Source organism: Octopus bimaculoides, chromosome 18, assembly GCF_046866305.1.
Source record: "Octopus bimaculoides isolate indiv1 chromosome 18, ASM4686630v1, whole genome shotgun sequence".
NCBI lineage: Eukaryota > Metazoa > Mollusca > Cephalopoda > Octopoda > Octopodidae > Octopus > Octopus bimaculoides.
Window position 1 is genome coordinate 41,095,981 of NC_142945.1, and position 17,550 is coordinate 41,113,530.

Sequence of the window (17,550 nt, forward strand, 5' to 3'; positions counted from 1 at the left end):
GTGTGTAATATTTAGAGTTTGTATGCATGTGTTTATCTGTGTGCACACTCATCGCGCGCGCAACTGTAGATGTGCTTGTGTTTGTACTATTTGTATGTAAGCGTAACGCGTTGTGTGTGTGTGTGTGTGTGTGTGTGTGTGTGTGTAGCCGTGCTGTCAATAGTTGATTGTATTTGCGACACAGTAGTAACCTCCCATCACACCTCCGACTATAAATGATAACAATACTAACACGACTTGTGGTGGTTTTTGTGAACACATTTGGGTTGGTTGTTTCTGCAAATATTGGTATTTGCATTTATTTTCGTAGTCCCTTGTTAAACAACTACTACAAATGCACCGAAGAAGCGGGCCTATAATCGAAGTCTTTTCACATGGACCATCTGTGATTGAAAGGATATTTGGCTGCTATTTCTAGCAGGTCAAAAATCATTTTGTTGGTTTATATTGGAACACATTTTCCTTTTCCCACAGCTGAATACTCTTTTTAACACGAGTCACTGAACCGTGAAGTGAAAGGGCGCTTGTTGCCAGCCAAGAGTTACACATCTTGATGACGTAACCTAAAGTTTGAACACTTGATCACGGAGTTGTTAATGAAGCACTTTATAGCTAGAGATGTTTGTGAATAATTCCATGTCCACTCTGATCAACAGACTTATGAACCAAAGGCATTCCGACCATGACCATCCCATAACTTTTTTGGGAATGCATACATACTTGATGAAATTATCCAATGTGTCCTTCCCTTCGAAAGCTAACAGAGAGTAGCTTCGGCAACTGTGTTGAGGTACCCTCATTGGCTTATATGCTTGTTAGTTTTTCTTCTGTTAATTTTCCATATTAATTATCCATCATGACACAGTAAAGTTGCATTGTGTTCAAATGATCATGTGATTAGATGGAAACAGTATGAGACAACATCCATTATTATTACTCTTCTTGGCAAATATAAGCGAGAACTTTAGATATTTGTTTTGGACTTATTCTGACCTCATCATTAAAGTATAGGCTGGTCCTTTCCAAAATAGTTTTACTCACCTATTTGATTGTTCTTACTCTCCTGTTCGCTTAACAAAGACACCTCCTCTCATCTTAAATACATCTCCTACTCAGTTGAGGAGACTTTTTCTGTTTCTTTTCGTGTCTTGCAAGTTACTTGATAACCTCACCAGTGTCGCTGGTATGAATAAAGCTTCCAGTTCACACTGAAGCAGTTGGTGTTAGGAAGGGTATCCAACCATAGAAACCATATCAAAGCTGACATTGGAGTTCAACACAGCCTTGTGACTTGTCAAATGCAGTTAAACTGTTCAACCCATGCCAGCATGTAAAACAGACATTGAATGATACCCCCCCCCCCCCACCTGTCACAAAAGCATGCCACCTGTTTGTAAATTGAAGAAGTTCAAATCGTGACTTGCACTGAACTTAGATTATAGTGAGGGACGTCTGTGTCAAACAACCTCACTTTTTTTCTTTTGTTTTAAATTTTGGTATGAACAACACATAGTTAAGTGACTTCTTTGGAAATGTGATGAGATTAATAAATTTTTTTATGTACCATTTTCTGACCAGATGTTTCAATGCTGGACACATTAGTTTTTATTCGTTTTTAAATGAAAATGCAAGAACTCCATCAGTGTATGTTGACCATGTCTCTGCACATGTATGAGTACACTTGTCTGTGGGATACTCAGCCGCTTACATGCTAATACAGTGAGAAGGTGACTTAGTTAACTAAGCCCTTAACCCTTCATTGTTAAAGCTGACAGATCCATTTACTTATTTATATTAACTACATTCAAAATCGGAGCATTTATTGAGATGATTCAAAACAGAGAACAGAAGGAATTTTGAAAATTCCTGTATTTATTGTCCATCATATTTATCAACAAAATTTCAGTTACTGCACTGAACTTTCGTTAAAAAAATTCTTTAAAACCCTTTAGCATTCAGATTATTCTGTCAAATGTAAAATTTATTAATTCAGATTATTTTGAATTAATCATGCATTATCTCATAACTTCAATGATATGTTTTTTTAAATTTTTTTTTATAAAGAATTACATTGTAAGGTGGGTGTGAGAGACCAGATCTGGCTGGTTTGAAAATAAAACAAGTAGAATATTTTGGCTAAAGGGTTAAATATGTATTGAAGTAATTAAAAATTAAATTTCCAGTTAAACCTATATTTAGCCCTCAAATGCATTCTTGTCAGCCATAACAATTTATTCCATGCAGTATGTTCTTTAGCTCCAGTTTGATCTGCATTCAAGAAGAGATATCCTTTTCCTTTAGTGTCAGGATCATGTGTCTGATATTAATGTTATCCAAGCCCTCTTAGGTATTGTTTTTCAAATGTTAGGGTCTAGTTTAAAGGAAATTTACCTATTGTTTAATGACTATGTAGAGGCGTCTTTGTTTCTTCTGGGAATATCTTGTTTACCTAGAATGTACTTGTGTTACTCCCAATACTAATATTCCTTTTTGATACAGGCAAATTTTTTGGGGGTGGGGGTGGACTGTCAATTGCATCAAACTCAGTGCACAACTGTTACTTATTTTAATTGACTCTGGAAGGATGAAAGGCAAAGTTGAACTCAGAACATAAAGAGCTGGAAGAAATGCTGCCAAGCATTTTGTCCAGTCTGCTAATGAATCTGCCATGAATCTAATACTAATATTGCTGTTGTTGTTGTTCTAAGATCAACCAAGTGGGTTTGTGCCAGAAAGGTAAAGGGCTTAGAAAGATGCTTTGAGGGTATTTAGTTGTTTCTCTTAACATTCTGCATCCAAGTCCTGTTGGGTTCAGCTTTGCTTTCCAGGCTTGACAAGAATCACTCATGTATTTAATCTCCCCCACCCCGTAAATATCTGGCCTTGTGCCCAGACCCCCCCCCCCAAAAAAAAAACAACAACAACAGCAGCAAAATAACATTTAAAAAAATTATTTGTGTAATGAATAGCAAAAGTAGTAGACTGTGACTAAATGTATTGCAGTATTAATTTTTGTCTTTTACATACGGGTTTAAATTTTTCTTGGACTAACTTCTCCCCCTTCTTCCTTCCATGCCCAGTGGGCAATTAGATACACATTTTATTAGAGTAATGGAGATGATTATCTCAACTATGACTATATCCCTTCCTTCAAAATATATAGCCTGCAAAAGTTGAAAAGCCTCATTATTATTTAAAGGCCAGTAGGTTGGTAGAATCGTTAGAGCGTTGGACAAAATACTTTGCAGTATTCTTTTCACCTCCTTACTTTCTGAGTTCAAATCCCACTGAGGTCAACTTTGCCTTTCAGCTTTTTTTAAAGTACTAGTGAAATACTAGGGTCTTTTAAATTGACTATACTTCCCTCCAAATTTCAGGTCTTGTGACTACATTAAAAAATTATAATAATAATTGTTATTATTAAAATGGCGAGCTGGCAGAATCGTTAACACGCTGGATGAAATGTTTAGTGGTATTTTGCCTGTTGCTATGTTCTGAGTTCAAATTCTGTCACGGTCGACTTTGCCTTTCACCCTTTTGGGGTCAATATAATAAGTACCAGTTGAACACTGGGGTTAATCTACTCGACTGACCCCTTCCAAAATTTCAGGCCTTGTGCCTGTAGTAGAAAGAATTATTATTATTATTATTATTACAATGTTGTTGAATTCCAGTTTAGTCCTGATTGAGTATGTCTATGATCAGATGTTCCCACTCTTTTGTTTATCCAAGACTACATTCAAAATGGCTTTTTCATTTTCAGGTTGGTGGAGCATGACCTGAAGGTGCTTTGGCTGCTGTTTCTAGCAGTTCGAGTAACCTTGTAGATATTTCTATTATGCTTTACAACATTTCAATGGTTTTTGATATTTAGTTATATCTTTGTGGTTTGGGTTTGTAGTTAAAAAGTTTGATTCACTGTCGTTTGTTGCTGGGTTTAGTCGTACTGTACAACACCTTTGGCAATTATCTTCTGTCAATAAGTTCAGGTTGTTCAATACCTTGTGAATGTAATTTGGCAGACAGAAACTGTGTTATGTTTTTTGTATGTTTTTCACAATTTTTCATTGTCTGCACGTTCACTTCTCCATGCTTGCATGGTTCAGACAAAATTTTTTGTGGCTGGGATACTCTTCCTGCCACCAAACCCCATCTGCTTTCAAGCAAAATAATATTTCCCCTAGTCCTGTATTTACATGTTTTATATCACTCTTATACGACTAATTCCATCTGGGCTTTTTATAACTGGAGAGATAGTTTATAAACGAAACTACATTTATAAATCTCTTTTTCTCTTTTATCTGTTACTTGTTCCACTCATATGACTGTGGCCATGCTGGGGCATCACTTAGTCGAACAAATTGATTCCAGGACTTACATTTTTAAGCCTGGTACTTATTCTTTTGGTTTCTTTTGCCAAATTTCTAAGTTATGGGGATGTAAACACACCAACATCGGTTGTCAAGCAGTTGTTGGGGACAAACACACACACATATGATGGACTTCTTTCAGTTTCCATCTACCAAATCCACTCACAAGCCTTCGGTCAGCCTGAGACTATAGTAGAATACACTTGACCAAGGTGCCACACAGTGAAACTGAACCCAGAACCATGTGATTGGGAAACAAGCTTCTTACCATACCATCACACCTGTGTTTTAAATTTTCTTTTAAAATCTAGATGTAAATGTTGTATCTGTTTTGTTATATGAAATTATACCTCCCCACACTGATATAACTTTTTATATTTCTTTCTTTCAAACAGATATTAACAATGGAATTGTTTTAAAGTTCATTTTGAACTTTAAACTGGCCAATTAACCCTGATGAATGGTATTAGTTCAACTCTAGTTACCCAGTTGCCTCCAATCCCCGCAGTTGGCGTGAATCCCAAGTTAACACCAAATCCGATTAGTCTAAGTACGGGCTTGAACAGTGAACAGGCTAGCTACCCAGTTTTGCATTTCCAGTCCCCATTAAAAACATCCCCACCGGAAGGAGGAGGAGAGCGAGATGGAAGAACGAGCGAACCAGTTTGTGAGAAACAGCAGATTGAAGTGCCAGCTTTGATGTCAATGGACCAGTCCACTCGTAGAAGGATCCGTCATGTGCCGAAACATGAGCCGTTGAGCGAGAGTACCGCTATCACTACAACATCTACCACCACCAGTGCTACTATTGCTACAACTACTACTGCTACTGCTATTGTTAATAGTACGTCAGATGACAAGATGAAGGTTCCTGTTAAAGATCCTACTTCTAAAGTGGAAACAACCTCGAAGGAGAACCAGAGTGTTCAGAAAAAGACTGATCCGTTGTTGGAAAAGCATGAGAAACCAGCCAAGTGGTTTGTTGGCGACCTCATTTGGTCAAAAGTATCTGGTCATCCTTGGTGGCCCTGCCTTATTGCTTGTGATCCCGTTGAAGGGATCTATACCAAACTGTGTGGTAAGATATTGTCTTTTGTATTTTATTAGACCAAATTGTTCTTTGTTTTATTTTCAAGTCTATAATTTCTTTCTAAATGACGTGTGTGTGTGTGTGCATGTGCAGGCTCAATGACGGCTGAGATTAAAAAGTTTGCTTTGTAACTACATGCCATGTCATGTAGTGAACCCACTACATGGCATGTTGGGAAAATATATTTTAATGTAGCTATATAGCTTTGGAGTGATAGATACATTGCAAGTCGGATTCGAGGTGGAAACTGTTTAGAAATTCATTCTAAGCACATGCACACCCATACATGTCTTTGTGGTGTGTGTGTGTGTGCTTATGTTTACATCAGTGTTTGTGTCAGTTTATGTTTTGTAACTTAGTGGGTTGATAAATAGTGTGGAGCTTAGGTGTTTCGCTCATAAACACATACACATCACCTGGTCTGAGATCTGAACCCCTGATCCCTTGACAGCGAGTCCGCTGCTCAGGCCATGTGCCTCCACAATAAACAGAATGGCTGAGGTAAATAAGATGATCTTGTTCGTTTATTTTTTTAGCATTGTTAAGAATGACAGTTTTAATAAGTTTAGTTAATTTTCTTCAACAACATGAAGAAGATGAAGCTATTTCTTTGACCCTTTTGATACAAGCTTACTGAGACAGCCTCTGGTTCTCTGGTACAAGCTTCCCCTTCAAAACTGATCTGAATTAAATTTTTCAATCAAAATTTCATGTTGATATATTTTCAAACATCAGTTATTTTAATATATTCTTCAGTATTTTGGAAGATAATTGAATCAAAGGCAGTGTTTTCCACAAAAATATGGTAATGAAAGGATTAATGTCCATTTTTTGTGTGGTTCTAGAGTTAAATATTGAGCTAGATATGGTAATAATCCACCAGATAACATTTCTTTAACTAAAATCCATTGCAGAAGTATTATTTAGTTTGAGTAATATATTTCAACATAAACCTTAGTTAACCCAGCTTGTTGGCAATAGGTACCAGGTAGTCTAAGAAATTTAATTCAGACTAGTATTGTCTTCAGAGATGTGTGTGAGTTATTTCTCTCATTTGCTGAATACTGCCCAGCAAGGGCTGGTATGTTACGAGGCAGTCAGCCTGGTTGAATGCATTGCTCTTCAGGCCACTGGATATAGCTGGACATTTTGTACCAGGAATAAAGTAGGAAAATTTCTTAGTCAGGAGGTGAACTTGCATTGCAGATTCTGTGTTTAGAGAGGAAGCTTCTGTGGTTGCTTGATCTGCTAGAAATAACAGCCAAATCTTCACTGAAATCACACCTGGTGTTTTGATAAAAGAAAATATATTGGGATAATGTAGCCCTAAATTTTTTATATCTGGGGGGAAAAGACTGGTTGATCACAACTGGAATCTTTAATCAAACAATCAGTTTGATATCAAGGTTGACCTAGAGCTAAACAATAAAAGCTTTTAAATATCAAGAAATAGAAAATCACAAATCGTCTATTTACTATTTAAATTATTGGGTTGGCAAGTGAGTAATTTCGGATTTTTAGTGTGAAATGAAAGTAATTTTTTTCATACAAAGAATGAACTTCAACCAGTTATATATTTTCCATTTTGTGCTTGTAGGACTTCTGGTCCTTATCAGCCCAAAACTGAAGCAAGTGCAATTTCAGGTCATCATCATTATTGAAAGTTTTACCATTCAATGAATTTTGAAAACTTTGAAATAAATGGTAATCTGATGGTGCAAGGTCAGGGCTATATGGGGGATGTGACATCACTCCCCAACCAAGCTCCAATCATTTTCACGAGTTAGCAAAGACGTGTGGTCTAGTTTTGTTATGGTGGAACACGATTCCTTTATGATTTGTCAATTCTGGTTGTTTTTCTTTGATTGATTCTTCCAGTTTCGTTAGTTGTTGATATGAAACATCTGGATTTATCATTTGGTTCCTTGGAGGCAGCTCAAAATACAAAACACCTTTATAATCCCACCAAATTGACAGACAGCATGACCTTTTTTTTTATGCAATTCAACTTTGTGTGTTTTGTGCTGGTTCATTACGCTTTTCAATTGATTTTATTGTGGACAATCCATTTTTCATCACCAGTGATGATTCATAAAAAAAAAAAAAGGCTGATTTCATTGCATTTGACATGCATATAGCAAATTTTGATTTGTTGTGTCAAGTGAATCTCTTTCAATTTATGTGGAACCCAAATATTGAGCTTCTTAACGAGTCGAAGACATTCTAAGTGATTTTCAATTGTTGCGTGTGATAAATTTAACCTCTCTGCAATCTCCTGCACAATTATATGACAATCAGATTCAATTATGGTTTTGATTTGGTCATCATCAATTTCAGTAGGTTGACCAGAATGTTGGTCATCTTTGAGTGAAAAATCGCCGGAACAGAATTTTAAAAACCATTTCTGACATATGCGTTCTGTGAAGCAATCAACACCACAAACTTCACATTTCTCTTTGTGAACCTCAGCAGCCTTCTTGCTTTTACGGGAATAAAAAAGCAAAATATGCACTCTATGTTAAAATTGACACTGAATTAACAGCTGTAAAGAAAATTGTGTGCAATTTGCTTCTTAAAGTAAGCTAAAAGTAACGGCTATCAAATGTCAAAAGGAAAAAGTAATTTTAAAAATTTGTAACTCTGTTTACAAAAAAATACAAAATTACTTTCTTACTAACCTAATATAAAATGTTCAAATTTATGGAGGCCTTAAGAAGATCTTATTGGTCTTTTATTTATCTAAAACAGTGGTTCTCAACCATTTATTGTTCGATTCCTGTTTGATTCCTATTTTACTCTACTGGATCTCCATAGTTTTTGCTGAATATAATGAACATCTTACTGTATTTTTATAATTAAATATTAGTAGGAATTGTATTAAAAGAAACTTTTTATGTACTTTAGAAATGTTACCAATTTATTGGAGATAATTTTAAGAATAAAATCTTATGTGGACCCCTGTTGAGAACCACTGGTTTAAAGCAAGTACTGAGGCCAACTCCTGAGACATGGAAATTTACAGACCATAGCTTTTTATTTATTTTTGTACATATTGGGCTTTGTACCTTCTTGTCAAAAGAAATATTGTATTGTCAAGATAATCTTTCTTCCTCTTCCTGTGTATCTCACCATCTATCTGTGTATTGTGTATGTATCTGGTCTAACAATCTGTTTATTTGTCTATCAATCTTCCTACTCACTCGTTTATTTATGTATTTTTACTTTTATTTTTCACTTGCAGTAAAAGGCAAAGGATGTGTGCGGAATTACCATGTGCAGTATTTTTATGATGAACCAGAGCGGGCATGGGTGAGTGAGAATGCAACACTTGGATTTGAAGGGAAAGACAAATTCTTCAAATATGTAGAAGATATGCTAGAAAGGGCACCTGCTAAACAGCGATCCCAGATTTCACAGAAATATGGAGTCAGCAAACACAAGCGCCCAGTTTGGGACCGTGCTGTTCGTTCAGCAGAAGTAGCACTGCCTTTATCCCACTCTGAACGGAAACTCTGCTACATAAACAACTTTGACAAACATCCTGAAAAGAAGAAGCAAGAGTCTCCGGAAAAGTTGGCAGTTGAGGTTAGCAAACCAGACAAAGCTGGTCCCAAAGCCAAGAAACAAAAGACTGAGAGTTCTAGTGGAGCTGGTGTTACTAGCGGAGGAGATGGTGGTGGTAAAGTGAAAATAGAGTCTTCTTCTGCCAGTAAATTACCAAGTATTGTCAATGGAACTCTTGCTAAGAAACGCCACGCGTCACCTGGTAGCTTCGCCAATGACTCTGACAGCATTGCATCACCGCAGCGGAAAAGGCCAAAAGCGGCCGGCGGTACTGAGTCAGGTGGTGGGGCTGCCGGTGGCAGTGGGTGTGTGACTACTCCGAAATCAGGGAAAGATGATGGTTCTTTTGATATGTTCTGTCAGAAGCATAGGGAGGGTGTTCTGTCTGAGCACTCGGACTTTGACGAGCAAATGGTAGTTGAATATCTCAGGCAACAATGGAGTATGATGAGCCAGAAGCAGAGAGCTCGTTACAAGTCTAAGTTTGGTGGTGGTGGTGGTGGAGGAGGAGGAGGTGTCATTACAAGCAGAGGTACATCATCAGGTAAATGAATTTTAACTGTTTTAATTGAAGCAGTTGAAAACTGACCTGAGCAGAAGCAAAAGCTGTAATTTTTTCACAAAAACAAAGAAAGAAAAATTATTAATTATAATAATAATAATAATAATAATTATAATTATAATAACAATAATAATTATACACTGAAAAAAGAGCGGGTTTAAAGCATAAACATTCTTTAAATATTGACAATTGGAAGAAAAGGAAAAATATTTTTTTTTTAAATTGAAATTAAATTAATATTTTTACTATTCTCTTATTATATTCTTCCCATGATTACCTCATTTTGTAAAAAAAATTATATTTATCTTAAGTGATAACCATAAATATTTCAGAAATTATACAAAAGTAACTACTAATTTTCATTACTTAGATTGATTAGGTTCATTAGTCCTTTATGAAAGAGTATGTATATATATATGTACACATGCATATATATTATATAGATGAATATTGAGTATAATTGTGATGATAGCAATAGTAATGATAATATAATAATAATAATAATAATAATTCAAACGGGTCCCATGATGTAGTAGATACATTAATTTATTTTTAAAAAAGAAAACATGAAAAAGTGCTTTACTTTTTTTAAAAATACTTAAATTTAAAAAAAAATATTATTTAAAGATTTTTTACCCATTTTTTTTCCTCCCCGAAACATTAAACATTTTCATTGTTTTTCTTTCAATTTTTATTTATTTATTTATTTTAATATTTAAAAAAAGACAAGGAAAGAAAAAAAAAATTTCTGTCTCTCACTCACTTTTCCTCCCCTGACATAGAAAAATCATTTGAAAGTGGTGTTGAGAGTGTTTAAAACTGGAGAAGACAGCCTGATTTTGAGCGGACTAAGTTGCCTTTTGAAGTTATACACACTGCAGGCTGTTCCAGAGGTGAATGGAATCAAATTAACAAGAAACATATTAAAACATTACATGTGAAGCAGGTCCATTTTTTTTTTCATCCTTATCACTTGGATGGTTGAATCCTATACACAAAAACATGCATGCATAATTTTTTAACAGAAGGTGGGAAATGAGGGACAAAACACACACAGACACACACTCACACTATTTTCAAACAGTTAAAGGGGTTATCTCTTTTATATATATATGTATATATATATATTTTATTGTCTCTTATATATTGTATATTTAAAATATATTTATGGTCATGTTTCTGATATGACTGACTGACCAAGCATATTTCAAATTCACCCTACCTCTTGAAGATTAAAATGAAGAAAAAAAATTAAGATTTAAGACAAAAGAATTTAATTTTTCTCTTTGTTTTACTAATTTAATTTTTATTTATTTACTGATTTAAAAAATGAAAACACAAAAACCTCAACCTCCCTTCCAATTCATACAGTATTATTCATAAATTTATGATATTGCCTTAACATCCATTAAGAAAAAAAAAAATTGGCATTAAAAAAAAACCCCCTAAAAATTTGATGGATAAATACAATCATATTTTATGAAAAATGTTTTATAAGAAATTATTCTTACATTTTTTTGTCTTGTGGCAAATGATTTAACGTTATTTATTATTTTTTTGGACTTCTCCCTCAACTTATTTGGATGTAAATATAGGGATAGCATTTTTAGTTGTCACTTTATATTATAAGTATGGACACATAACACAAACACTTGACTATTTCTTACTCTTGTAATAATGGGAAATTTAGTAATGTTGCCAGAAAAGAAAATAACGAAAAGCAAAAAAAAAGGGGGGGAAGTTATAAGGCTGAGTGTTGTTTTTTTTTTAATGATATATATGTATATTATTAACCAACATACCCTCCACTGACTCCTCTCACCCACCACCTTCATTTCTGGAATAGCCCTGCTTTGTGGTCAATCATCATGGATTCCATGGTTGTTTGAATTAAAAAAAAAAACAATAAAAAATATATATATGTATGTATATTCTATTATATGTATATGTATATATAGCTTTGTAATAATAATATCATAATGTTGTATTTTACATTCACCTCGTAAAGTTCATGTACTCCTAGGAAAATAAACAGTAGTCTTTACCAAAATGGTGATGCTACTGAGCTACACTTCTGGAAATTTTGGTATTTTTTTTCTCATTTTGGTGTAAAGTGTGCATATATCTGTGAATGTATGGACTTTGGCATGGTGTTTAGTCTATCTGTCCCCTTAAAATCTTCAGCTGAATCTCCAAATTTTAAACACAATTGACAGCATCTGTTTTTCAAATGTCAAGTAATAATAAGAAAAATTATTATATTAATAATGACAAAAAGGGGAAAAAAATGACAGATCTTAAAGTAATAATAATAGTTTATGTTTTCAATTCTTTTATTTTCTAGTTATTTCTTTAAATAATAATGTTAACAGTGAAAATTTGTTAAGTTTCAAGATTATGCCTTTAGTAAACGTTAATCCACTAAAAATCATCTTAGGGTTAATGAAAACATTATATAAATAATAAAAATTTATATATAAATTTAAATTAAAATGTTACCCATAGATTAAAATTTAAACTAAGTTATTTGAAAAGAGGTGTATTTTTCATGTGAAGTTTCAAAAGAAAAAAGATAGATATTAATTTTCAGTATTGATTGAAAAAAAAAAAAGCCAAAACTAAATCAGTTAGTGGGTAAGTTAAAATGTTTTTTTTTTTAGTATCTCTGAAATATACTTGAAATGTTTTTCCTTTATTGAATTCCAAATTTTGAAAGAATCTGATATTTCATTATATCAATTTCTGATATGAAAGAAACGGGGGAACAAAGAAGAAAAAAAAAATAACAGCTTTTGCTAACTTAAGCTACAGGAAAATTTTTCAGTTGTGTGATTTTTGAAGAATTTTTTTTGTTTTTCTTAGAAAAAAAAAAAAAGAAACTGTTAGTAAAATTATGCTTTTCTTCATATATAGCATGTACACTTGCACACTGACAAACAAACAAAACAAAACAAATACACATTCACACAAACGAGCCTTAAGGGCCAAAATTTCACTTAAAGAATTCTCTCTCTCTCTCTCTCTTTCTCTGACTTGTTTTGATATTCACTATTCAAAAAAAAAAAAATTATTTCACAAAAAAGAATTATTTCTCCTAAAGTTTTTAAATTCTTATACCATCATACAATTCTCCCTAGTAAGAATAAAATTTCTGAAATGGATCGAGAAATTTGGGAATTGCTTTGGAATGGCCTGTCATGTTTACAAATGTAGGTTCCATGCCCCACAGGCAACCTTTAACTTTTTCTATCTAAGGGTTTTTTTTTTCATTTCAGTATTTGCACTCTCTCATTTGTAGCATTCTTTATTTTGAGATCAAGTATTCCCCAAAATAATTGTGTATATGTTTAGCATACATTAGAATCTTCATCGATGTTTTCATAAAACAGATATCTAGAATTGAAGCAAAAGAATTTTTTTTTTTTTTTACACCACAAAATCTAATTCCTGCAAACACTAATTGAAAATATTTTAGGTTAAAAAAAACAAAACCACTATATATGTACAGTTTTTGTTTTTATTTAAATTTTTTTTCAATAGTTGAAGATATCTGGTCTTTTCATAATTTAATCAATATCTGTATTTTTGTTTTTAAAGTTAAGTGTGATTATCCTTTTATATATATATCATTTGTTTTAATGTCCACTTTTCTGCACTTAAATAAGTGAGGCAGATTTTCTACATCTGGATGCTAAACTTTACATGTAAGGTATTTTCCCAAACTCAGACATGTTTTCATGGAAGATTGGAAATGGACACTGCTTGTATACCAGTGACACTCATTTACAACTATCATGTGATGTCAAGGCAAGGAGACAGTAATACAGACATACATGGGTATATACACATATGTACTATGAGCTTATTTCACTTTCCATTTATCAGATCCATTCACAAGGCCTAGGGCTATAGAAAACGATACTTGCCCAAGATGCCATGCAGTGAGACTGAATTCAGAACGATGTAGTTGGGAAGCAAATTTCTTACCACACAACCACCCTTTAGTGTGTGAGTGTGTAAAGGTTTGTTACTTAGTTCTTAAGGTGTTGCACTTGTGATCTTAAGATGTGGTGTGTTCTTGAGCAAAGTTCAAATCCCAACTAAAGGCAACATTGCTTTTCATTTTCTGAGGCTGATAATTAAGTATTGGATTGATATAATCGACTGTCCTCTCCTACACTAAAAATTGTGGCCTTGTACCATAATTTCTATTTATGGTTACAAATAATCATCATTATTTTTGAGTGAGAGAGCAATGTATGCCATCAAAGTAATGCTGGGGTACAAATAGATGAAGCCCAGTATACCCATCATGACTACCCGTCTGATAAGGGTACACAGGTACATGCATTGTAACCATATGTGTGTGACATGGTGACTGTGCATGAACCTGCAGGTGGTGCTGGTTAGAATTTTCTTCAGGTCAAGTAGCCTATCCTGCTCAAAAGGTCCCTAGATAAGAATTGTTTAAAGACGATGAACAAAATACTCACATTTTCAGTGGTGAATTCTTCAGACCCCAAAGAATTCCACTCAAGACATGGCTATGCTGCTACTCTACTCCTGCTTGCGATCAGAGATGCACATATCGTCAGCCACCAAGGGACATGCTCAAGTGGTTAAAATCAAGCAAGTCTGCGATAGTGAGCAGAGTATATGTTGCATCCATCTTTTATAAAATATGTACATAACACTTCCAATCAGTTAAGATGAGAAGCCATGAGAGAATTTAGTAAAATAATATTTGTCATCATTAAACTGATATTTGAAGCATAAATTAATATGAAATTTTGGTGGAAAGTTTTAGTTTAGATCACCTTGAAACTGGAAGTTTGTATTGTGGAACTCGTGCGATCTGTGGTGGGTTGGTTTTAAATGGGTTAAGATGGAATACTGGAATACTGACAGAAATGGTTGACTGAGGACTAAATGCCTTACAGTATTTAGTTTCTATTCTATGATGCACTGACTTCAAATCTTATTAGGATTTGTAAAATAAGATTTAACATGTTGGTGTGGCTCTATGGTTTAGAAGCTTATTTCTCAACTATGTGGTTGTAGGTTCAGTTCCACTGCACAACACCTGGAGAAAGTGTTTTCTATAGTCACAGGCTGAGCAAGTCCTTGAAAGTGGATACATGTATGAGTATATATGTATAAAACAATACAAATGTGCATTGTGACCAGCAATATGTCACATCTAATAGCTTGGACAGTTGCTTAATAACCCCCCCCCCCCCCCCAATGTATGTGTTGATGTGCCTCATGTACCCTTGTGTTGATATGGTTGTAAATGAGCATCACCATCGTACAAGCAATGTTGTTTGTTTCTAGTTGTTTGTGAAAAAACATGTCTGGCTATGGAGGAAATATTACCCTGCTTGGAAACAAGTGAGGGCTGGCAACAAAAAGGGCATCTGACTGTAGAAAGATTTGCCACAGTAAATTCTGTCTGATCCATACTAGCATGAAGAAGTGAACGTTAAATGATGCTGATGTCATGACACTGAAGAATTAGGTCTTTCAGTTCGTTTGTAATATTTCTGGCCCTAGTTCTTGCCTTTTCATATCTTCCTTTCATCGTAGTCGTGGTCTTGTAAGGTAAACAAGATTGTCTTTATGTAATAGACGATAAAAACTTTGTGAGGTGAGTACCATTGTCTTATTTTTAGTCAATACTTGTTATTTTAGAAAATAGCACTTTCCAAATGCCAACCACTACTGAATTCTGAAAACAAAGTGGTATGTATACTTTAAATAAACAGTTAGTTAATCTGTTAAGCCGGGTGGGGGAGGGGGGGGGGTTGTCAAAACTTGTTTCACTTTGTGGACCAGATTGAAGTAGAAAGTAAATCTTTATTGGTTGAATAAGGACAATTTTCCATCATCATCATCGTTTAATGTCTGTTGTCCATGCTGGCATAGGTTGGACAGTTTGATCAGAGCTGGCAAGTTAGGGAGGGAGCTGCATCAGACTCCAGTCTGATTTGGCATGGTTTTTATGGCTGGATGCCTTTCTTAATGCCAACCACTTTACAGTGTGCTGGATGCTTTTATATGGCGCTACGTGGTACTGCATGGGTGCTTTTACATGGTGCTGCCATGAGTGCTTTGCATCACCAGAAGGATCAGTCTTAATACTTCCCTAACAACAAATTCAAAGGTATCAATGTTTGATATTAGAATTTTATTTAAAAAAAGAAAGGAAAAATTATGAGGTGTCAGCAAACTTTGTGTGCATAGGTATGTGGGAAAAGGTTTAATCTATATGGTACATGTACAGTTCTATTATGTAAATTTCCTTAGAGTAAGAAGAGGGATAGAAGTTGTCCAAATGAATGTGTACAGTTCTTGAGAAAAACCTATAACCAGTGCTAGGTAGCTTACTCTGTTTCAGCTGCAAATACTTTCAACATTGTTCATTTCATTAGAATTTATTGTGACAAGCAAATGCATCAATTTGAAAGAAAATAAAAATGAAACAGAAAAGCTTCCATTTGGTTTGTCCTGTACAGACAAAGTAAAAGGGAAATAGGTCATATTGTTTAGTGTTTGGATTCATGAGCTGCTTTTTCATTCATTGAAATAACAAGATTTCTGATGTGCACTGATTTGACTTATTGGAACCAGTGTTAATCCAAAACTATGCTAGTGATAAGTGATAGGTTTTAACCCTTTAGCATTCGGATTATTCTGTCAAATGCAATGCTTTTTTTATTCACATTACTTTGAATTAATTCTGTATTTATCTTATAGCTTTGAGATTTAAATGATTTGATTGTTTATTTTTAGAATGGCATTGTAAGTGAAGTTTGAGAGGCCAGGTTTGGTCAGTTTGAACACAAAACAGGTCAGATATTTAGATCGGTTTAAATTCTAAAAGGTTAAAAGTTTTAAAATTAAGGAAATTGTCCCAGAGGAGGAGGAGATCCCCTTGGGTCATGAATAACCATGGGATTGCACCTAGAAAGTTACCCTCCAAGGCACAAGTCTGGGCAAGGTTTTTTATGGAAGACCAGCAGTCACCCATGCATACCAGCCTCCACTCTCCATGCCATTGATGTTATCCAAGGGAAATGGAAAGGCCAATACAGGTTGGCACCAGTGATATCGCAACTCGTTTCTACAGCTGAGTGAAATGGAGCAATGTGAAATAAAGTGTCTTGCTCAAGAACGCAACACGCAGACTGGTCCGGGAATCAAACTCACAACTTCGTGATTGTAAGCTTGACGCTCTAACCACTGAGCCACATGCCTTCACTGACTCAAAGGACTAACCAGAATATTGACGCCCTTCTATGAAACTGTTAAAACCTACCTCTTGTATGGTATTTTACATATGAAAAGAACTTGGCTCAACTCTGCATGTCGACCAGGCAATTGTACCTTTTCTGTACAACTGCCTACAATATTCTTTTCTACCATAGTCACAAGGCTTGAAATTTGTGGGGAGGGAGTATGCAACTGGTACTTAATTAATTGACCCCGAAAGGATGAAAGGCAAAGTCAACTTTGGCAGAATTTGAACTCAGAACGTAAAGACACAAAATCTGGCTAAGCATTTCGCCTGGCGTGTTAATGTTTCTGCCAGCTCACTGCCTTTAAATATATTCTTTCCTCCTCTAGGCACAAGGCCTAAAATTTTTTTGGAGGGAGCTGGTCAATTAGATTGACTGCCAGTATGCAATTGGTACTTAGTTTATTGACCCCTGAAAGGATGAAAGGCAAAGCCAATCTCAGTGGAATTTGAACTCAGAATGTAAAGACAGATGAAATCTGGCTAGGCATTTCACCCGGCGTGCTAATGTTTCTGCTAGCTCGCTGCCTTAACTGCCTACAATATTGAACTATATCTTCACATGGTTCCTTTGAATTCAGAACTGCATGACAGTGAAACACTTTACAGCTGTATGGTATTCTTTCCTGCCTGTAACTGCATATTTTTCTTAAGGAAGGCAAAAGGC

The 17,550-nt window shown here is 34.8% G+C and overlaps 1 protein-coding gene across 36 annotated transcripts in view; it reads left to right on the top strand.

The window, feature by feature from the left end:
* The window catches only part of LOC106876975 (histone-lysine N-methyltransferase NSD2), a 110,093-nt gene that overhangs the window by 42,925 nt on the left and 49,618 nt on the right, over positions 1 to 17,550 (top strand). For all 36 annotated transcript variants that reach the window (XM_089366042.1, XM_089366054.1, XM_089366038.1 and 33 more), the window contains 2 exons: positions 4,766 to 5,448; positions 8,702 to 9,568. In XM_089366042.1, coding sequence (XP_089222168.1) covers positions 4,827 to 5,448; positions 8,702 to 9,568 — 1,489 coding nt within the window. In that variant the 5' untranslated portion in view covers positions 4,766 to 4,826. The remainder of the gene's footprint in view (positions 1 to 4,765; positions 5,449 to 8,701; positions 9,569 to 17,550) is intronic.